This window comes from Rhipicephalus sanguineus, chromosome 5 (genome assembly GCF_013339695.2).
Source record: "Rhipicephalus sanguineus isolate Rsan-2018 chromosome 5, BIME_Rsan_1.4, whole genome shotgun sequence".
NCBI classification, from domain to species: Eukaryota; Metazoa; Arthropoda; class Arachnida; order Ixodida; family Ixodidae; genus Rhipicephalus; species Rhipicephalus sanguineus.
In genome coordinates, this window is record NC_051180.1 from 182,738,798 (window position 1) to 182,762,056 (window position 23,259).

Genomic DNA, 23,259 nt, shown 5'->3' on the forward strand with positions numbered 1-23,259 from the left:
AAAATTACACCATTTCCCGCTAAAGGGGACCATGAGGCGATGCGAAGCCGGAGCACTTGCACGATCGCGTTCCGTTGGCGTTCGTTGGGCATGCTACCGACCTCGCGTCGTAAAACGCGAAGAGGAACGCTACGCGCGTCTTGTCTTCCCTCTAGCGTGGCCGTTAATTCTCACAGGGCGAGCGGGGAATGCGGTCGACAGGCGTGCGAGAGGGGGGCAGCGTAGGAGAGGAGAGAGACGGGGAGGGGACGCGCATGCGCTGGTGCTCATCGCGGCGTGGCACAGGGGAGACTTTCGGCATGTCTAGCCCGCGTTTCAGAGGAAGAGTGGAGAGGAGAAGTGGAGAGGGGAATGGGAGAGGGGGAGGGGAGAGGGTAATGGGAGAGGGGAGATGGAAGAGGGGATGTGGAGAGGAGGAGGGGAGAGGGTGAGTGGAGAGGGGATATGGGAGAGGGGAAGAGGGCAGGAGGAATGGTGAGGGGGAGTAGAGAGGAGGTGTGTGGAGAGGGTATGCGCATGCGCAGTAAGGGTGGTCACGCCGCAGACCACCACCACCACCACCACCGGATTGAACTCCGCCATAAGATACTTCGCATCTAATAATAAAAGGTAGTCCGTGCATCTCAGAGGGGGCCACACTTCCTGCGAGATGTGAGTCGCGCACTACGGCACACTGCTTTTAGCGTCATTTGTTACAGCACGTGACTTCAGTTAACCTCCCATTGCGAGACGCTCAATGCGGTCACTCTAAAGGCGCCGCGAAGAAAAACAGAAAGGTGGGGCTCGTCATGTAAGCAAAACAGGGCACATTGCCTACGATACGTAAGGGAAGGCAGGGAAAAAGCTCCGCTTGCAGAGTTCTTTCCCTGCATCGCCTTGGCAAACGTAAGGCCAGCGTTAATAAGAATATCTGGGGTTTTACGTCCCAAAACCCCGATATGATTATAAGCGACGCCGTAGTGGAGGGCTCCGGAAATTTCGACCATCTGGTGTTCTTTAACGTGCATTGATATCGCACAGTACACGGGCCTCTAGCATTTCGACTCCATCGAAATGCGACGGCCGCGGCCGGGATCGAATCCGCGACCTTCGGGTCAGCAGCCGAGCATCATAATCACTGCTCCACCACGGCGGACAAGGCCCGCATTGACAGTAATGTTTACCTTCTGGCGGCACGGTAACAGGGCAGTTTAGTGCCTTCCTACTCTTGCAATATTGAACAGCGAACTTATTGACCAAAAAAAAAAAAAAAAGACATTCGTGAAAGGTTGCTCAGCTTGCCCCAAACATCGCCTGGTGAGGTGCTACGTTGTCTTACGGTAAAAAAACACGCGACACAGAGAATAAAAATAAAACGGCTTTTCGAGACCTTTCCAGGTCCCTTGCTCACATAAATGAAATATTTCAGCTCGTAATCAATATATTAAACGGGTCCTGACGAGGGGCCTTTTAGCGAACTTTACCATGTAAAAATAGAAACGCGCTATTCTGTCCCGAATAAAGCTGGCCGCAAGAGCCGGGTTTCAAGCCGCCACCTCCTACAATTCTGCAGATCAGCATAGGCAGTCAAACAAGAAGGCGAGTTTCTTGATACTTTATAGGAATCTAATCTGTGTCATTATTCTTTCACCAACACTTAGCAGAAAGGTAAACGCGGCCTGTGTAGCATGTCATGCGTAAGTCAATGCACTTTCCGGCGTTCAGTTATATTATTTGGAAACAAAAAGCGTGCTGTTAAAACTAAAGCGACTTTATTAAAACCATTCTTTTTAAGATCATCGAACAATATTCTGCTTGCAAAGGTATTCTTCCTTTACTTCCGCTGCTTATTGAGCTTTAAAGAAAAATGTCTGTGGCAGCGAATATAACACGGCCAGGCGTCTTCACATATTAGCGCAAAATATTGATTTTATAAATTGAGGCCAACAAAAATTAGGGACGTCAAGACTCCGCACATTCGGAAACTAGCGATCGTCATCACCGCCTCCCAAGCTTGCATTATTTTCTGGAAGTTAGTTTTTTCACATTACAAAAACAGCAGCGCTAAAGGACGCGTTCTTGCTTTAAGAAACCCGTTGGAGCCTACAACAATATCATCGGACGAAATATATTGAAGAGGCAGGGGATGAGAAGAAGGGCAGCACGCTCTTTCTAGAGTTCGTAGTTATCAAGCACAGCCAAGCGACTTGTATGTGTGCACCCTTTCAGTGCAACAGAACTGCTGAGTCACAGTCGAGCAGCCCAACCGGCCGCGCGTCGCATGCGTTGCGGTTATCACTCGGCGACGGAGGTTCGCGCTCGCTGGTTGTAGCGGATATCGTCGTCGTGCTTTTTTTACGTATTGTGGTTTTCTCAATCCGCGCGATTACGGCAAGAGTCATCGCGCGAATTTTGAACGTTGAAGGTCCGTACACCACGTGGTGTGAAAAACAGTGAACTAGGAGCGATGTCCCGAATTCCTGGGTATGTGGATTGTAGCAGGTGGATTGCTGGCACCTGCGCCTTTTCGTGCCCAAAAGAAAGGCCGCCCGAAGAGAAAGCGCAAGGGTTGGTTTACTCCATGCCACATGCTGATCGTGAAGCTTCGTGCGTGAGGGAAACGAAGAACTTCCCCGAGAGGCTGCGACAACATAAAAACGATGTCCGCAATTTCTAGTGACAGTGGAGTACACTCTCTGAGCACAGCGTGAAGAACGACCACCGCATCGAATTTGACTACTCCCATTTAGAGGACACTTACTACAAGCGGCTTTTTGTGGAATACTGGCCCATCCAGGCGACAGCCCGTAACTAAAGTCCCTAGAGGGAAAAATCTTGTGACTTTACCCGTAACGCCAACCGACCTACAGGTGCGCTGCCGATCGAGAGTCTGCCTCAACGGAATGACGCACATCATGGAGAATAGGCGTGACCCCACGGCAGGAACAAAACCCTAAAAAAAGTGTGACTGGGACTCGAAACGTCGGATTTTGTCTTGAAACGCAAACAAAGAAAATTCTTTTTGCTCACTATCTTGGTTGGCGTCCCTTTGTTTCAACCAAAGCTCAATAAATTGCCTCTGCCGATTGCCTCTGCCTGTTGGCGTCACTGTTGGCGTCGTGACGCCAACAGGCAGAAAAAGAGTGTTCCACACTCGCCATCATGGCTACTGGCGGCGCTGACTGACGCTCCCACGTTTAAAATGCACACATATACCCCATAAAGTGGACGGGGGGATGGCCGCCGCGGTAGCTCAGTTGGTAGAGCATCGGACGCGTTATTCGAAGGTCGCAGGTTCGGTCCCTGCCCGCGGCAAGCTATCTTTTCGTCCACTTTTCTTTCTTCACAATTACCTTACATTTATTACTAAAAACATCCCCTATACTTTCCTTGGCATTATTGTCTGTTAGTTCTCATTAATATTGTGCATAACAAAGAAAACGAGCCCTTGAAATTAACACTTCTTACCAAAATTCATTTCAGGCGTACAGCTTCGTAGTACAATTGCTAGAGAGAACTGTGGCTCTCAGGTTGTTCTAATGCCTTGGAAATAATGGATTATAGATGAGTTTGTATTGGTACTGGCTGCTGAAGTAATTTTTGCAGCTTTCCTTACTATGATTTATTTCGTCTTTATTAATAGGCTCAATTTGAAAACAACAGCCACTTTTACAAACGCAGTGGACAAAATATTTCTGCGTACACGCTCACACACTGCAAATAGTTGAGGTTATAACGCAATATATTTGTAAAACGGCAAATCTGCTATGTCACGAAGCTGTTTGCAGACATTAGGCAAATATACATATTTTACTGCAATACTGCCTCAAACGCCACAGTGGCAGTTCCCGCAGACGCTAGCGCCAGAGGTCCAATTCGGGAGAAAATGTCTGCGTTTTGAAAGTTAGTTCTTACTGTCAACCACTTTGATATTCTTCTTACAACAAATAAATAATTACTTTGGTAATATAGGTAGGCGCTCATATCACCATCTCCATAGTATGCGGAGAGAGTCCACTCTTCAAACTCATAGAGAGAAGAAAATCACATTCTGTTTTGTTAAACAAATAGACCAACATTTAACATCACCTTCAATAAGCGGTTGATATTCGCGTGACGGTTGATATGCGGATCACGGCTATGTTAAGCGGCACGGATACAGCCGTTTCGATTATATTGCAAGCAGTAGTGAATCTTTCGCAGGGGATGTAACGCGTACGGCACATGCCCGATTTTTGTTTTGTTTTCTTTTTTAACACGAAAGTGTTTTATGCCGGGGTCCACCAAGTCATCCGTCACGGATATGACGTTGATAAAATGGACGCCAACAGGTGAGAAAGAAAAAAGCCATGAAAAATATACCCCGCTGGGAATCGAACCCACGACGTTGCGGCCGCGACGGCAAGCGCCCGACGCGCCACCGACTAAGCTAACTCCGGAGATGCTAGACACGGCGCGAACGCGCCTTATATCTTTCACACATTCTCTTTCGCGACGGGTGGAGCGGGGCGGTGCCGCCGTCTGTGAGATGGGAAAAGAAGTAATGCTTCACGATCGACACTTACTAGCGCTTACTCCGAGATTGCACGCGGTATCGGAGGTCATGGTTAAAGCGTCTCGATACCAGAGAGGTAGACTGGCCGCGCTGGTGGCGCTGGCGTCGCCGAGGCACCCTTGACGCTGTTACGTTCTTTGCCTTTGGCTTCGTGTTAGCGTGCGTCGGCTCATCGGAGTAGTGCAGCTTCCACGTGCACCAACGGGATTTCTCCGCCGCCGACTACTTCAATTGCGAGAGCACCGACTAACAAAACTGCTGCAATACGCGTTGCAGAAGCGTCTGCGAGACAGAAACCAGCGGGACGCACGCGTTTGCGGCTCAGGCTACGAACCTCTACCTCCCGTATTGCTGAAGCGCAGTATAACCTCTACCTCCCGTATTGCTGAAGGCAGCTATAGCACTGTTTGACGTGGATGCACCAATGTTGACAGCATGTCTCTATCGCGACGACTAACGCCCATGATCATGATTAAACCGTTGTGGTAGCTGACGGTGTGAACATATATTTGGACACAGCGAATCGTGAATCCCGCGTAAGGATGATATCAACAAGCTCATAATCAACACTGGTACCCGGTATGCACTTCTTCAAAGCGTCGTCAATTAAGGAGAGAAACGGTACGGTGTGCGCTTTCTAGTAATGGGTAGCCAACGCCTGTGCTCATGCATACACTAACACACACTGCGCTTCAGCAACACGGAGGTAGAGGTTCGTAGCCTGAGCCGCAAACGCGTGCGTCCCGCTGGTTTCTGTCTCGCAGGCGCTGCTCTCGCTCCACCAAGGCACGACATTTGCCCGTCGAAATCGCGTCCTTTCTGCAACGCGTATTGCAGCAGTTTTGTTAGTCGGTGCTCTCGCAATTGAAGTAGTCGGCGGCGGAGAAATCCCGTTGGGCACGTAAAAGCTGCACTACTCCGATGAGCCGACGCACGCTAACACGAAGCCAAAGGCAAAGAACGTAACAGCGTCAAGGGTGCCTCGGCGACGCCAGCGCCACCAGCGCGGCCAGTCTACCTCTCTGGTATCGAGACGCTTTAACCATGACCTCCGATACCGCGTGCAGTCTCGGAGTAAGCGCTAGATAGTGTCGATCGTGAAGCATTACTTTTTAACACGAAAGTGTTTTATGCCGGGGTCCACCAAGATTTCAATGACGTATTTCCGTCACGGAAATCACGTCGAGAAAATGTACACGATCAAATGGCAAAGAAAAAAAATTCCGTCAACGGGCATCGAACCCACGACCGCTCGGTCCACAACAACAGATGCCGGGCACGCTATCCACTGCGCCACGGTCACAGACTCTAGAGGCTTTACAAACGCGCCTTTTATATCTACCACTCTCCCGGACGGCGGGGCGGTGTTGCCCTCTCAGAGCGGTAAAGTAAAGTCATTCGTCATTACTGTGGCCTCCGCGATTCGCACCTGCAACGCGTTACACGTCCGTCCCATTCGGCGTGTTTTCAATAGAAGTTCAATTTTGTCACTGCCTTAACACACCGCGAGGAGGCGACCTTCGCCCAAGCGTCGTAAAAGCGTCGGCCTCACTCATAACATCACGCTCCAAAAATTGCTCTGCGACGCGCGCCTGCCTCACCTGGCTGTAACACCGCGTTCCCCGCTCACGCGCTCGCCCCGAGAAAAATCGCGGCCGGGGGGCGGCACGACGCGCTTTGCGTTTCCCTCTAGTCCGGCCGTGGTGTTCAATCACATTTTAACATGCCGCGGGATGGCGACCAAGTTCTGCGTCCAATATGCGACGCTCTTCTGGCTATCACACCTCGTTCTCTTATTACGCTTTCACCGTTAACTACTACAGCTACCACAAGGGTTTGTTTAATCATTTAACATGGACGTTAGTCGTCGGGATGGAGATGTACCACCAATCATCAAAGTGGGTGCATACACGTTAAACGGTTCCATAGCTGCCAGACATCAATGTACATTGTGCAAACTCTCTTGTATCGATGTCCAGTAAACATTCAGTTACTTCTGTAAGGGCACGCTTTACTTTCGTGTTATTCCGATTCCAATTACGGAGGGATCAACTATGTTTTTTTCCCATCTCACAGACGGCAGCACCGCCCCGCTGCGCCCGTCGCGAAAGAGAATGTGTGAACGATATAAGGCGCGTTCGCGCCGTGTCTAGCATCTCCGGAGTTAGCTTAGTCGGTGGCGCGTCGGGCGCTTGCCGTCGCGGCCGCAACGTCGTGGGTTCGATTCCCAGCGGGGTATGTTTTTCTTGGTTTTTTTTTTTTCTTTCTCGCCTGTTGGCGTCCATTTTATCAACGTCATATCCGTGACGGATGTACTTGGTGGACCCCGGCATAAAACACTTTCGTGTTAAAAAAAACATGGCTGATCCCTCTGTCATAGGAATCGGTATAACACGAAAGTGAAACGTGTCGTCACAGACGTAGTTCAGCGTTTGTTGTCCATTCTTTCGCCCCAAGGGCAAAGGAATGAATGCTATAGCATCAAAGTGCAATATCACGCGAAGAACGGCAAGCAGCTCTAAACTTGCAGCGCGCTGCTCAAGCAGAAAGTACGCACGAAGCGAACATACACAGGATGAGGGCGAACTGACTGTCAGAGTTGTAACTTATTTCTGTGTGAGCAGCGCGCTCACTCGCAAAAGCGGCCGCTGCAGCGAACGAAGTGACCTTGGTGCTCTCAACGCAATCTTGCGGTGAGAGCACAAGACTTACGAACTACGGCCATCACGAGATAAGCGCGCGCACGAGCGACCACGATCTGTAGAGGCGCGAGCTCATCACAACGCGTGGTGCGACGACCTTTAAAGCGCGCTGTTCGAGCCCTTCGCGCCATCTCGCTAGTGATAACGAAAACACGCTGATGTACCACCGATCGCTGAGTACCACCACCGGCAATTGGTGTATATAAATTGCTCGCCGTGCCGTGCCGTCTGTGGCCGAATCGTTTCGCGCCGCGCGCTGCGGAGCGGGGGGTCGTAAGTTCGACTCCCGGTGATGGAACTTTTGCTTCTAGCTTTTTCTTTGCCATCTGTTAGTCTTTATATTTTGCAACTTCATATCCGTGACGGAAATACGTCAGTGGAGCCGTGGTAGACACCAGCATAAAACGCTTTCGTGTTAAAAGCATCGACTCTGCACATCACGGCAATTACAGGTGCTGATTCCGATGTTGCGTTGCCATAGCCCTTTCCCCTTGTGCCTATAGTTACACATAACTGTTTGGATATTACCGTTACTGTGCTTCTTGCAGCGAAGTTGAGTCTAGTCATCAACGTTTCATCACCAGCCACCTTACGATTACACTTACAGAAAGGTTACCTTAAGCTTTGCTTCGTAACATTGCGTTAAACATAACTAGATTTTTCCAGCTCCCTATTGGGATTTTCGTATTAGGTTTCTATCCTCCGAGGTGTGCTCGGCGTCATGCGTGATTTCATTCTATAATCGGCGAAAACTTATCCTGACATTGGAGCGAAGGCTACGGAGACGGGGCTTCCGCACGTTTGTGTTGCTCCGCAAGTAGTACGGCAGCTTGCAGCTGATTTCGGTTTTGCTCGCTCGCATCGTTAACGCGTTCAGAAAATTACGTACACGAAAATTGTGAATGGGAGAGATATTTCGATTGTTTAGTGTACATTTTAGCGTCATCTTACGAGTATATTTTTCTTGGAGAAAAATATATTCGGAGGAGCATATTTCTTGGAGAAAAATATACACTGAACCACTACGTCATAGCCGCCATGTTTACATTGGAAAACAGGCGTGCTGAAAAGGCGGTGCTGTCTAAGAAATGGAAAGAAAAGGAAGGCATTCTTGTAAAGTGAACAATAACTGTATTTTACCTACGACTTCCGGCAGCTGTTTCAGGCTCCTAATAAATAAAGTAGCATTTATTTCAGCAAGAACAATGAGAAAATTATCAGTAAACTTGAGTACTACTTCTTGGCGCTTCGGTTCTGTTGCTTCCACAGTGCTGTCAAGAAAAGTTGTCGCCGAGTATAGCTATGAAATGGTTACGAAGCTCATTTCGACTTTTTTGCCACTCTGAATGTTAATGGGTATGCGTTCTACATCTGACTCGTTCCGTGAAGCTCGTCTTACTTCATTGTTACGCAATCAGAATGTTTTCTCGTCTCAGATCTATGTCACACTTTTAGCGATTGCTTGAATTACTAGCGCGTCACAACTTATTATTCTTGGCCTATCACCCTCCGCCTTTCTTGGTAGGTGCCATACGTGTCTTGAAAACTTGATTGACAGCAGCCGAAGAAGAAGAAGAAGAGGAAGAAGAAGATATGGCTAAGCGTTCGAAGGCGCCAGTTTTCGCTGTCCCTGCCACCCCTGCTGATGCCAATGTCGAGGAGCCAGGGCCGACGTTCGCGCCAGCGCAGGTACCGGCGCGGGCACCCAAGGTCTTGGTAGAAGATGAGGAAGAAGTCGAGGAGCTGTTCCACTCGGAAGCTTCACTGCAGGTAGGGCTCGTTCAGGGGCGTAGCCAAGGGGGGGGGGGTTGGGGGGGTTCAAACCCCCCCCCCCGAAATTTTTCAGTTTTGCTTGCGTATATATACACGCACACATACAAACGCACGCACGAACATACACAAAGTATGGTTGAACCCCCCCCGAAAAAAATTTCTGGCTACGCCCCTGGGCTCGTTCGTCCATCAGGTGAACTTGGCCGTTATTAGATGCAAGCCAAAAAACTTAATGGCTGCAAGTCCTCCGCTGAACGGCGTTGCAAAAGATTAAACTGAGTACATAAGGAGCATCCCAGAACAGACAGACAGACAGAAAAAATTGGCCGCGTATCTACGTGCTTCGCTGCAAATGTCGTCGAAAGACGATAGTCTTCTGCCGGCCGTTTCTGCACCGTTTCAGCCCAGCCTAAGAAACACTAGGGTGTTTCTTAGGCTTACGTATCTATGTATCTGTGTTAGAATTACGTATCTATGTATTTGCTAGTAAAGGAACACACTACCTAATACTTACGTATTGATGTTACGCCTCAGATATTCGTAATATTTGCTTTTTCATTGACAATGTTCGCAAGTATGGACACCGCTACCATAACAAGATGGCTGGGCGTTGAGCAAGTGCTTAAACTTTGGCCGGTTCGCTGAATTGCGTGACAGACAGACAGACAGACAGACAGACCAAAATTTCTGCGTTTAAGTTCCCCAAGAAAGACTATCGTCTTTAAAACTTTATTTCGTACCCGGCATGTTTGTGGACTGGGCACCCACTTAGGTGTGGGCTAGAACCTTGCTCTACAAAAGTTTTCCCACAATTCCCACAAAACGAACCACCCGCATCCTCTATGACGTGGTCCAGGCTCGTAGCCGGAAAGGGGGGGGCATCCCGAAAATTGTTCCTGGCTACGAGCCTGCCGTGGTCATAAAGTTGTATAGAGCGTTGTGCGCTGGGAATAAATAAAGCAAAATGTTTGATATCAAACTAAATAATTCGCGTGTTTCGGACAGTAAACAGAGCGGACAGGCGGACCGCCTCCTCTCTCCTTGATGAGCAATGACGGCAGGTCTCGCACCTGGGGTGATCCCATCGAATGCGCCCTCCGTGCGAAGGAGACGGCCGGCTCGTCTCATCTCAGCTTCAGCTGCGTTCGTCGCCAGCGCTCGCGACCCTTTACTCGCTGGTATAACATACGATGTGCGGGGTGATGTTATCAATTTGCGCTTTATGCGGAAAATGACGGAGACCGCGACACCAACGGCAAAAACCCGTCGAGAATGACCATACAGTTGCTATCGCAATAACAGAACCATCATACACTTTATAAAGGCTTCACAAGCGTTGTTTTGCCACAGAACATAATATTTCACTGAGTACGACCTTATTACAACAGGCATGAAATGTGTTGTTCCGCTTCCTGAGAACAAGTGGACATATATACTTTGGCAGGTCTCGTGTACTACACCCTTTTGCTTGGAAGGGTAGCGCTAGTAGACACGGACTAGAGGAAGACACGCGGACACACAGACGGAAGCGCCGGCGACGAAAATCGTTGGATCGACATCGGAAACTGTTTCATTCGATGGAATTGTTTTCAAACCCTTTTGTTGATATCGCAACTTGCTATGCATGCCACCATAGCACGTTACAACGAATGTGGCAAGACTATTTCACGGATGGCTTTCGGTGCCGCCATGTGTCCGTCTGTGTGTCCGCGTGTCTTCCTCTAGTCCGTGTCTACTAGCGCTACCCTTCCAAGTATGAATTTGCAACTCGCCCAAGAAACAGCACTCCTACACCCTTTTTTTTTACAGCTTTTTCTCTTCTCATTCGCCTGGGATTCCTTCTGTCAACTTTTATTCCTAACCCCTATTTGCAGAGCAGGGAAGCCGGCTGTTCTATCCACCACCTAAATTCCTTTTCTGTCTATCAATTACCCTTACCGTGTCCTTGTAGCCCACGCATCCTTACCCAGCAATAGTATTCCTGGGTGCCTTAGTTATGTGCTATTATGATCCTGTACATTTGCTACATTAGCACGCTAGTATTCCGCTTACACCGAGCATTTTCATCAAAGAGCACGTGTGCAGAAAGCTCTCATTTCAAGATCACAATATAAAATAGCTTGCTTTCCTTGGCCACAGCTCCGACGGGGACCTCACCCTGTGGTGGTTCTGGGCATCGCAATACTGGCCATTTCCTTCTTCACAGTGCTGGTCACCTACACATTCACTGCCACCGTGGAACCGACGACGGCACCGCCTGCTGTAACCATTCGAACCCCGGAGTCGGTACCCAGTGCCGACAATAACCTCACGGAGGCCGACGAGGCCCTGGAGAAAGATGAAGAGTACATCACTAAGGACGAAGAATAAGGCATCAGTATCGACAACACTGTACAGCCAAACAGTAATGACACTTATGACGAAAAATAGTGTGAAGCGAACAGTGACTAGGGAGCATTCTCAGGAACCTGAACATTAAATATTTACATAAATGTTCGCAATGAATTCATATTTTGTGCAGGATAACACATGATATTTCATATCAGTTGTCAATTCAAGTAGTTGTATTGTTTACCTTTTAGTGTTCTCTTAAGAAAGAATGTGAAAAAATATTGCTTAGGTATTCAAAAATTTCCTACTTCTGTAACGAATATCCTGCAGAAATCACGATAGCGCTACGAAGATCGTTGGATCGACATCGGAAACTGTTTCATTCGATGGAATTGTTTTCAAAGCCTTTTGTTGATATCGCAACTTGCTACGCATGCCACCATAGCACGTTACAACGAATGTGGCAAGACTCACGGATGGCCTTCGGCGCCGCCATATTGGGCTGTCAACTTTGTTGTCTTTTATCTTGAAGAACTAAACGAACGGCGCTACGGTGGGGTATGCACACGAAAAATGGTTGGGTTGGTGCATTCGGCGTTCCCTGACCTTATCGGTTCACGTAACGAGGTACAAAAGAAAACCAAGCGAAGGGCTCTTTCTTTGCACCTATTTATGCCTAAGTGTCCTTCGTGAATACGAGTGAGCATTTCAGCTCTCATGGTCTTCGGAATAACAACCTTTGGTCAGTAAGGTAAAAAGTTGGGTGAGTTGGTGTTGGTTCATGATAAACGGAAGGGCGCGATAGTACGATACACAAGGAAGAGGTGGACACGGGACGACGCGCTTCTAGCAACTGAAATTTTTTTATTCAGGGAAGAAATATTTACACTACCATGCTATCATACCTAACCCAACGAGTCGACACAAAAAACCTAAACACTTAAAATCTTGCGCTCAGCCTGCCTACGTCAAGTGATGTTCTAGATAGGCTGTCTCCCCCTCCTGCAAACTGATAGAGGTGTGGCTGATGCAATCTAGCCCCTCCCTCTGGATGACGAAGGCCTCTACGATCTTCCTCTGCACGGAGCCCCTGCGCTTGTAGATTACTGTCGTCTGATAAAAGCAGGCTTGCGGCTGCCTTGATCACACCCCTTGCAGTGCAGTGCTGAACGGCCTTCCTATTAATGAGCTGTTGTGCTCTCGCAGACGCACCTTCAGGCATCTACCCGTTTGCCCGATATATGCCTTGCCGCACGACAGTGGTATTCTGTACACAACACCACGTGCGCAAGGAACAAACTGCCTGCCATGCTTGATGGCACATCGTCTTTTTGCACCCTGTTGTGGCTTGCCTATTTTCTTACTAACTGCTGGGCAGATGTGCCCCACCTTATTCTCTGCGGAGAACACGACATCAACCCCATATCGTGAAGCCACTCTCTTCATGCCGTGCGACAGCCAGTGGACATACGGGATTTGTGCCACTCTTTTTCTTTCCCGCGGTTCATCCTTGGTTGGGGGGGGGTCCCCGGCCGTTGCTTAAAGGATTTTCTTATTTTTTCGCAAGCCCCTGCTATGGCATTATTAGGAAACCTGGCGTCTTTCAGTCTTTTCACCTGCGCGAAAAAACTTGTCTGCACGAGATGTGGGCATGACCTGTCCATGACGGCCAAGGACCCCCCCAGCTTCCGTTTATCATGAACATTTGGTCCCTTAATCACAATGCCTTGAACTCAGGACAACTGTGGCGAAATTCGTTTCATCGCGCCAGTAATTTCTTCGCCATTTCTAAGGCAGCGCAACAAAATTTGCAAGTCTGGATCAGCGGCTGTTGCGTCTGCTAGTCTATATAACATTTTCTTGCTCACCTATTCTGAAGCCATGCCCACTGCACGTACGTCGACGTCATCTGTGAAGTCATCCCTGCTGGGGGGGGGGGGGGGAGAGCCTGGCGATGATCTGGATAGCATATCTGCCAAGAGCAGTTGTTTACCTGGGACAAACCGTATCTTATTAAGCGCAAGAAAAAGCGCTGTAGTCTTGGCGGCACGTCTGCGATGGCTTTAGAAGAGATAGGTACCAATGGTCTGTGATCGCTTCCAGTCGCTGCCGTGCCGCTTCGGCCTCCCGCTCTCGTACGGTAGGATCTTCGCGGCGGCGTCGCGCAGCTTCACGACGCGCTTCTGACAGCGCCATCTCGCATCTTTCATCATCAACTACAAGAAAACCATACCACCATCTAGTGTTGTTATATGCAATTTTACTCGTATACTCACAGCGCCATCTATTGTAACATTCATAAACTAGTATACTCACAGCGCCATCTATTGAGCAATTCATAAACTAGAGGTTGCTACATACTACTACTCCTACTACAGAGGAGGGAATTACCCACACCCTAAGGTGCTTCGCCCCTAAACCAGCGAAACCTTTCCGGATATGCGCGCTACACTAGCGAAATCCATTCCTCCGTGGCAGGGCTGGGCAAAGATACTGTGAAATTGTATCGCGATACGATACAAGATACTCAGGCAAGAAGTATTCGAGATACAGATACAAGATACTACCGCAATAATTGTATCCGATACGATACTTGCCAATTGTATCTCAAGATACTTCGATACATTCGCAAATTTGTTATTATAGACCCTCATAACGTAGTAGCGACCGCCTATGCATGAAAAGGTTTGCTTGAAAATGTCTTTATTGCGACCAATTTGGTTTCATTTTAATGAAATGTCTGTTTGTAACTCAAAAGTTTCGTCCTTCTTGCTCAAAGTGCATCAGTTTACTTCCGACAGAACTTATTGTGGTTTGTTTTGGCTGCTTAACAGAACAGCTCTTCATTGACAGCGGCTCTTGCTTGTCATTTTTGTAATTGATGGGGAGACGCTGCTCAGCTTGCCGACCAGCTAGCGGGTCGCCATCTAATCACAAGAACTTCTATAAGAAGCCTTCGCGCGATGGCTCAAATACCGGTGTAGAGTTTTACCTTGTCTATTAAACACCGTTTACGCAATACCGATTCACCAGTGTACAGCAGCAACGACGATGCTAGCTACGTTTTTTGTGATACATTGGGTATACTTAAAGCTCATAAAACTGCAGTGAATTTTCATATTCTACTCATCTGCTGGCGTAAAGCGTTCGTTATCAATATATTCACTAACGTGCAATCTTTTAACAATTTTTCTTCAACGAGAGAACATGTGCACCCCAGAAATGACTAATACCTATTGTATTGTCACATGGTGGTGACGATGAAGAAGGCGGCGGTCACTCTGGTAGAGACGAAACTGCGCACTCGGCAAGCATGCGCCTAGAAAACTAACTCGCGGCAATAAAAGTCGTGGGCCTTCGGTATTCTGATCATCGGCGGAAAGCGTGGTCTTTTACACATCAGCGATCGAACCTTCCAACGTTACCACTGGTGCTCCCGTAAGCTCATAAATGAACTAGAGTTCTCGCGACCGCGCATAATTTTAATAATAATTGTTGCGGTTTTGCATCACAAAACCACGATATGATTATGATGAACGCCGTAGTGGAGCGCTCCGGAAATTTCGACCACCTGGGGTTCTTTAACGTGCACCTAAACCTAAGTACACCGGCCTCCAGCATTTCGCCTCCATCGAAATATGGCCGCCGCGGCTGGGATTCGCGCGTAATCTTAACGGAACAATCTCAAACAATCGCGAAGATTTTGAAACATCGCGGCGCGGCTTGAGCCGAGCGCTGCTAATATTTCTTTTGTGGTTTAAACCTGATCACACCAAAACAAAGAAATAAGAGTGCGTGGCAGTGTACTTGCACAAATCGTCGCAGGACATCGCTGCTATTCACGCTATTGCCACCCACAGCTCCGATTACCTGGTGACTAGTAATAGTTAAAAAAAATGAGAGGCCTCAAAAAGAAACACAAATATACGTAAATGAAACAGAAAAGCCGTTCTGTATCAAAGATTCATCGTGAATAAGTATTGAAACACGATACAGGCGGCACCCCTAATAGCTATGACAATTAAGCATGAAGGATCGTCAACTTCCTTGTTAACGTAAGACAATAAAAAGACAGTGCCTATGCAAAATTCACTGAAACGGCTCGTTGGGAGGCTCACGAGAAAAATGTATAATTTAGTACAGCAATTTTTCTCAGATCCCCTTCCTAACAACTTTAATATGGGTCCTAATATTTCCATTATTATAGTGCAAACTCAATTTCGCCCTTTTACTAAGCAGTAAGCAGGTACTGTATGCTCAGTGCGCGCCCACATAATTACATATTTATTTTCAAAATCGCCTTGGCAGAGAGTAAACTCAACTGAAACATAAATGTGGAAACAGTAGCAGAAGTAAAGCAGACACTTGAAAGTAAGAATAAAGGAGAGATCTTATTTTGGCAGCACGTCACAAGAGACATATTGCTGTGACCAGACCGAAAAAAAAACAGTTCAGAGCCCTAGGTAATGTACGGAATGCAAGAGAAGGACAATTAGGAAAGCACTTGTGCTAACAATCAAATTATCATTTCAAAAAATCTTTCAAGAAAGGTAGCAGGAAAATAATAATAATAACTGTTATGGTTTAACTTCCCAAAACCACGATGCGATTATGAGGGACGCCGTTATGGAGGGCTCCGGAAATTTCGGCTACGTGGGGTTCTTTAACGTGCCCCTAAATTGAAGTACGTGGGCCTCAAGTATTTTCGCCTCCTTCGGAAATGCGACCGCCACGGCCGGGACTCGATCGACAGCAGGAAGAAAAAGTTGTGGTGCACGAAGATATATTCTGTTAGGTAAACGCTTGCTCTATTAGATCTAGCATCGGTACTAGTGGTGCTATAGTTAGGATCCTGTTTGCACATAAGTAAGTAAGTCAAAGTAAGTAAGTCGCATGTAAGTCAAACTTACATCCACAAAATCCTTCAAATCGCTGATGTGCAAACGCCACGACATGCAAAGCGACCCTATGCTTCAGATTTCGTAATGAAGCACCACGCAGGACAGCGGCATCAGAATATGCGCAATAATCCCCGCATGCGTTGTGGTGCGCGGCGCTGTACAGTGGATCAGGGTGTCATGGCACTGGCACATGTAAAAAGAAAAAAAATTCGGCAGATCCCACGTACCGTGGGAATCGATGTTATGCGAAGCACGCGCGGGAAAGTGACTATGGCGTAATTTGTCACATTTAGAAAAAAACGTGAAGGAATGACGCTAGAGAAATGTGCAAATAATATACGCACACACATATGTTGAAGAGTTGCACATGTGTTCTATAACCGGTTGTTTAAAGTTACGCAACGATGCCAACAGCAACATGGATGTTACCAACACCAGACACAGGAAACTGATATGTAGTGCTTATATTCTTCAATATTGGATAGCACGGATTCGAACAGGACAAAAAAGGAACACAGATGCACAGAACAGGTGCTACGCGCAACTAAGCTTTCTTCAGAAAAATTTCTCTAGATATATGCACAGCCGAGTGTCACGCGCAGGCGCTCTGCACGTACGTTAGTCACAGTTGCAGTTGTCACAGTTGCGTTTCAGTTGTTATGCTTATACTTGTCCCTAGTGACGGACAACGCACGCACGTTTCACGAATTCGTGTGCATGTGTGGAAGGGGTTTTTGACAGTTCTTGAAGAAGGTAATCATCACCGTGATCAGCGAGCACCAGCAACAGTACAGGACTTGTTACCGAATTCATTCGTTATCGCGGCTACGAGGGTGTGTACAATTGTACATATCAACTTCGGAGTCGCATCAAGCACCGCGTGTTTCTTCAAATGGCCTGAAACGTAGTGTGCACATTCGCGCAGGCTTCCTGAGTGGACAACTAGTGGTTATTTAACTTCATTATGCTGTATATTGCTGCAGATGATCACTTTGCTAGAGACACTACCATGTTCGACGATCGTTCGACGTGCGACGTTCCAGGACCAACGGCAAGCGCATTTTTTTTCTTCGCTCGAAAAGCATACAACCAAAAAACATACCGTGCATGCATTTTTGGCCTAATAGTTGATTCCCTTTATGCAAGGACTGAAGCTGACTGATTGCAGAATAATTAGGCATTTAATTACACGCTAATTACCATTATTTACTGTAACTCACACAAAACAACACATTCCTTCATTTTATTTCTTGGAATGTAATACTGAGTGCCTTGAAATCATGCCATGCAAATTTGATGCATTTGCAGACAGTACATCATAATTCGTGACTGAAAGGGGTAGTGAAGTGCAAGGTATAGTACAGCTTTTGGAAATCGTGGATGCCTCTTACGAAGAAATGATCTATGATGCCTACTGTCCGGGACCTGAAAACGAGGTCTTGTGATGCCCTGTTCACATCCAAGCCGTCTTTGATGCAGTGTAAAATAGAGCTGTGCACGGGCCGTATTTCCGAGCCCGAGCCCGGCCCGGGCCCGCTGACTTTGTCGAAGGCCCGCCCGAGCCCGACGGCAAAGGGCTGCGAGCCCGCCCGGCCCGGCCCGACGTACGAAAACACAATCCCGGGCCCGGACCGGCCCGGCCCGGCTTTCTGAAGGTTCGCTGCGAAAACAAAACATCGTTTTCCGGTAATTTGGCATTTTATCGAGCATATCAAATATGATCAAACGACACACGACGAACAGTCTCTATTACACAGATTATAATTTGTCGTGCAAAAACAGCAAGCCGTCCAACGATTCCGGCTTCAACGAAGTGCGGCGCTTTTGCATTATGTAGCCCGCCGAACTGAAGCTACGTTCGCTGTTTGCACTCGTCGCCGGAATTGCTAATATCTTTTTTGCCAGCATGGCAACCTTAGGAATTTTATTTGCATTGCATACCTGCGACAGCGCGGCACTTTTGCTATACAAGTAGACGGCCTCATGCCAGCAACAATGGAGTTCGCTCGCCAAAGCCGTCACGTGTATGGGGTATGCCCATGCAAGCGTCAGCTTGCACAAAACAATTCCCGCCCATTCTCTCTATTTCGGGCTTGAGTCGGGCTTTGAACCGGGCCCGAGCCCGGCCCGATAAAACTTCAAGTAGCCCGAGCCCGGCCCGGGCCCGAGGTGAAAATACGTCGGCCCGCCCGAGCCCGGCCCGCGGGCCGGCTCGGGCTTGGGCTTTCGGGCTACCCGGAGCCCGTGCAACCTCTAGTGTAAAAGCAGGCGTTTCTGGGTTTTGATAAATCAATGTTCAAGTCACCGGCAATGATGAGGGGCATGATCCCCTCGGCAGAGTTATTGTAGGAAGCACTGAACCCGATTTTTGCGCAATCCCCGTGGTCAACTTTGCGGACCACGTGAATTAGTGGATGGTAGTCGAGCGTCTTGCAGGGCTGTATTGTCTTCAGCTCCCTCAGTTCCACTGCGTCCGCCGCGGTGGTGTAGCGGTTACGATGCTCGGTTGATGAGCCGAAGGTCGCGGGTTCGATCACAGCAGCGGTGGTTGCATTTCCATGGAGGCGAAATGATAAAGGCCCGTGTGATGTGCGATGGCAGTGCACGTTAGGAACACTGGTTAAAGTTGGTTAAAACTTTATTCGTGTGTCAATGTGTATGTTCGCGGTTACTGTGTTGATTGAAACTCTGTATCACCTGTGGCACATACCCGCATAACATGAACTCTGGTATTCGGGTATGTGCAACACGTGACTGAGAGAAAGGATTTCATGACGTACGCGACAGGTATTTTGCGTTATTCATGTCATGACCAGTGAATCGTGTTGTTCATACACTGATCCCCTGCTATGCCAATTTTCGGTATAGTACAATCTACGGAGACGACCAGGAGAGCGCCCAGACGTAGGCGGCTAGATAGATAGATAGAAACGGCCAAAGTGTCTGAGGTTCGCTAAGAAATTTATGAAAAATCGAGGGCGTGAGCTAAGCATAGACGTTCGCGCGCTTGTTCTGTCGATACTGCGCGAGCGCTGTCATGTTACTCTGCTCAACCAAAACGGACGCGCACGCCTCATCGCCTTCCCTCACTGGTGGACTCTGCCAGAAAGATAGAATTATGTCACTGCCCTTAGTTTTATTCAGGCGGTTTAGTGGCAGCAGTACCAACTTGAGAAACGGAATTGAGCCAGCGATTATTGTTTCGTACGGTGGTGTTTCTATAGGAGTATCTTGTATCTTAAGATACACGATACATTATTGAATGTATCGCAAATACAGATACAGATACTCATCTTGCGAGACGTATCGCGATACAGATACAAGATACCCAAAGTGTATCTAAAATAGAATCTAAGATACATGTATCTTCGATACTGTCCAGCACTGCTCCGTGGTAACTTAAGGAAGATGGATCTTGCGATCAGTGCAAGTGAAATTCCTGGGGTGAGTATTTTACACCAACTCATCGCTATTTGGGCCGTCAAGAAAGGCAGGCCACAATGCATCCTCGGAAACGTTTACAGTTAACCAAGGCAAAGGGCGGCGGATTTTTATGGCCTTTTGCATGGAGCAATGGCCAAGGCCTCGCACAGGGACTCGCTCATCCTCCTAGGATACTTCAATGCGGCTCACACAGAATGAGGGGTACCTAAAGGATACCATAGCAATGAAAGGACGTTGTCCTCTCATTGCTATTGAAGTGTTCTTATGGGAAACACCGGCGCTTTGCACCTCCCCAGGTTTCACTTTAGCGGAGCTGTTGTTTTTACCAAAGGGCCACGACACTGCTTCAAACTCATTCGCAAAAAGACCCTATGCAGGCGGTACGTCGGTCAAGGAATCCCATTAACAGATGTAATACAGCGTGGTAGCAGAGTTAAATAGCACTCGGCGTCACACAATGTCAACTGTCTAACGAGTAGGTGGTTTAAATCTTGCCACCCATTACAGAGGCCTCACTCATAATTGCTCACCGCCGCTTAAGTCTACTGTAGATTCTAAAGGTGTCCTACTGTCTTGTAAGTGTACGCAACCTTACAAATAAAGATAAACTAATAAACTAAACAGAACACCTGTCGTATTCTTTCAGATGCCGCTAGGTCGCGCATGAAATGTTCCGTTAATGAATATCTTTGAACACCGTGTTCATAGAAGCAACTGGGGCTGAATTGACAGACGTTCTCTTTCTTGAGTGCGTTTTCCCATTGGGCAGCCGGCTGCGCTAATGATATGTCCCGCATCGCGTTGGGCTGAAATATTCTCTCACGAAAGTGTTTAGCGTAGGACGTCTTTTAAAAAAGGGGTCCTGGAATCGAACTCGCTGCATCGCTCTGAGTAAAAAGACCCACGAATTGGAGACCCACCTAATTTGGAGTCGATGTGCTAGCGACACGAACAAATAGCTTCTTCCAAAGAAGCGTACGTGTATGCGTGTTTAGCAGGATCAGGGTGATGTTTGCTGAGCCAGATATCAACAACTAAGTGCTAGGCGATTGAACGAATGTTAGCCTTACGCTTACATTGACACCGATGTCAATCTTTCATGTCATTCGCATTGCCAGTAAGTAACGTGGAAATTGCAAGGCTTCCCGCTTGCATTCATACGATGACAAGGAAGAAGAGGAAGAAGAAGAAGAAGCAAAGCTGCGGGCCTTTTCGGTGTGCATTCACGGATACGCTGTTTGAGAAGGTGCTTTCCACGACTTGGACTTGGGTAAGAGAATATAATTTCAACTCCCAGTACGCTGATCGACATACGGTAGCAGCGAGATTTTTGTGTTCAATATTTGAGTTTAATATACTTGCCACAGAAGCTTTGGCACACCGCACTAGTTGTTCATACGGACCCACTTTGTAAAAATAGGGTCGGATTTTTTGGGAAACTATGCCTAATCGTCGTTTAAACTCCAGCATGCCCCTTAAAGCGAACCATGGCCAGCCTGCGCACGAAGTGGACGTTCTCAATCAGGAGTTCTCTCCTTTGGTCGCTGCTCTGAAATTTACCTGAACCAGTCTGCCGACCTTCCTAGCAATCCACTGTCGTATGCCGTTTCAATTGCTCGGTACGTATTCCATCCTCACAAAGGTTCTGAAGAGTATTGTGTTACGTTTTACGTGAACTAAGAATTATATTCTAATTCGGCTTAAAAGCAATAACATCTGCTGTTACGTTTGGTACACATTGTAACAGTTTGCGATAATGTCAGATGCACCAACAGGAGTCTTCAGATTAACTACCTTTCTAGGCCGCCGTGTCGAGCAGTGCACAATAAAACGCATCTAATTCGCAGGAGCTTGCTACAAGAAGCCACGTGTATTCTAGTGCGCAAAGAAACAGATCTTAAGTAATCTTCACGAAACTTAAGATTTTCAAACGCACCAGGCCACTGCGTAATAAATTTCCCTGCTCTATGCAAGAACATATGGTTTTAAATATATCCATCAACGAGGAACGTATAGTGATAATTGTTAGTATTGCAGTGCTTGTCCCAATATCACCCCGTACTGTACAAGTGCAGGGCCTCTCAACAACTAGCAGGGTTGCCAGATTTAAAATGGGAAACGTAGCCAGAAATCTTCGAAAGTAGCGAAAGACATAGCCAACTTTGCCCACAGGCATGAATATAGCCAACAAATTATCTATGTAATGTAAAGACGTTGGACTATTATCGTAATATTAACGCGATAGCGTTAAAGAGCTCGTGTTGGACATCCGGGACTCACAAATCACAGGATGGCTTAATAAAATAAAAATGGTTTTAATAAGTTGAAAAAAAGAAATGCTCACACGAAGGAACACACGTACTGAAGTTCGTCGCACGGAAGGACACACATAGCGTCCGTCGAGCTCACACTCACGGTCCCTCGCGCTCACATACGCACAACCGCGCCGTCACATGAACGCGCACACTCTCAAAATACAATCCCACCACCAGGCTAGCCTCAAGCCACAACGCTGATCATGGATGGCGCTAGCTACCCGCTAGTAAAATAGCTAACACTCGGCCGTCCTGAAACTTTAACGTCCTCGTTAAGGTGGTTGCAAAATAAAAAAACGCCAGGCCTGCGCTGAAACCACAGCACAGTCACAGTGAAAGCTGGAAGAGCGGCGTTTCTAGAGCCCGTTGTAAGCTCTCTTGGGGCTACAATACAAGTACACTAGAAAGGTACCCACTACGCCATAAATCACAATTTTTGTGAAGTTGGGAAGCACCTACTAAGCCATTATTCGTCATTCGGCGGAGAAGCGAGGCACCAGCAACAGGTCTGTAAGGCGTTATGTGCACTTTGTTGACGCGACGACTGATAACGATGAATTATGGCTCGGTCCTTTGTAAGGGGTTGGAAGTTTTACACGGCCCACCAGTTATGTAATTTGCATTGGGTGACGCCCGGTCGCTATTTCCCTCTCTCGTCATGCTGTATAACATAGGCTGACGTTGGAGAGAGACAGGGGGGGGGGGGGCGAGGAGCTTTACTGAGACCCCGAGGAAATGGATCATGCGCTTATGGGCTTCCTTGGCAACCAATACAAGTGCACTTGCGAAGAACCCACTACGCTACAAATCATTGTAATTTTACTGAGACCCCGGGGAAATGGATCATGCGCTTATGGGCTTCTTTGGCAACTAATACAAGTGCACTTGCGAGGAACCCACTACGCTATAAATCATTGTAATTTTTGAGAAGTAGGGCAGCAGGCACTGTGCCATTTTTCGTCACTCTACAAAGAGCCGTGGTACCTGCTAAACGCATGTAAGGCATTATGCGCACTTTGTTGATGCTGTGCCTGATGACGATGAAGAATTATGGCAGAGCCCTTTGTAATGGGTTGGAAGCATTCAACAACCTACTCGTTGCGCAATTCACATTGTTTGACGCCTGGTTACAGAATTCGCGTTGTGCGACGCTTGGTGCTTATTTTGCTCTTCTACCACGCTATATTGCATATGCTAATGTGGTTCTTTCCCGACATGCAGCCTGTATAGGACCTTTTTGCAAAGCGGTTTCAAGCACC

At 47.7% G+C, this 23,259-nt stretch overlaps 1 protein-coding gene across 1 annotated transcript; it reads left to right on the plus strand.

The window, feature by feature from the left end:
* Positions 1-8,815: 8,815 nt before the first annotated feature.
* Positions 8,816-11,451, plus strand: LOC119393041 (uncharacterized). Its single transcript, XM_037659890.2, has 2 exons — positions 8,816-9,006; positions 11,149-11,451. Exons 1-2 carry the CDS (start codon positions 8,830-8,832, stop codon positions 11,377-11,379), a joined length of 408 nt encoding a protein of 135 aa, XP_037515818.1. The 5' UTR covers positions 8,816-8,829; the 3' UTR covers positions 11,380-11,451.
* Positions 11,452-23,259: the final 11,808 nt, after the last annotated feature.

Excerpts from the sequence above, each read along its gene's own strand:
- LOC119393041 (XM_037659890.2), top strand. The coding sequence starts at position 8,830 with ATGGCTAAGCGTTCGAAGGCGCCAGTTTTCGCTGTCCCTGCCACCCCT. Across the intron at positions 9,007-11,148 it reads ACTCGGAAGCTTCACTGCAG|CTCCGACGGGGACCTCACCC; the intron begins GTAGGGCTCGTT and ends CCTTGGCCACAG.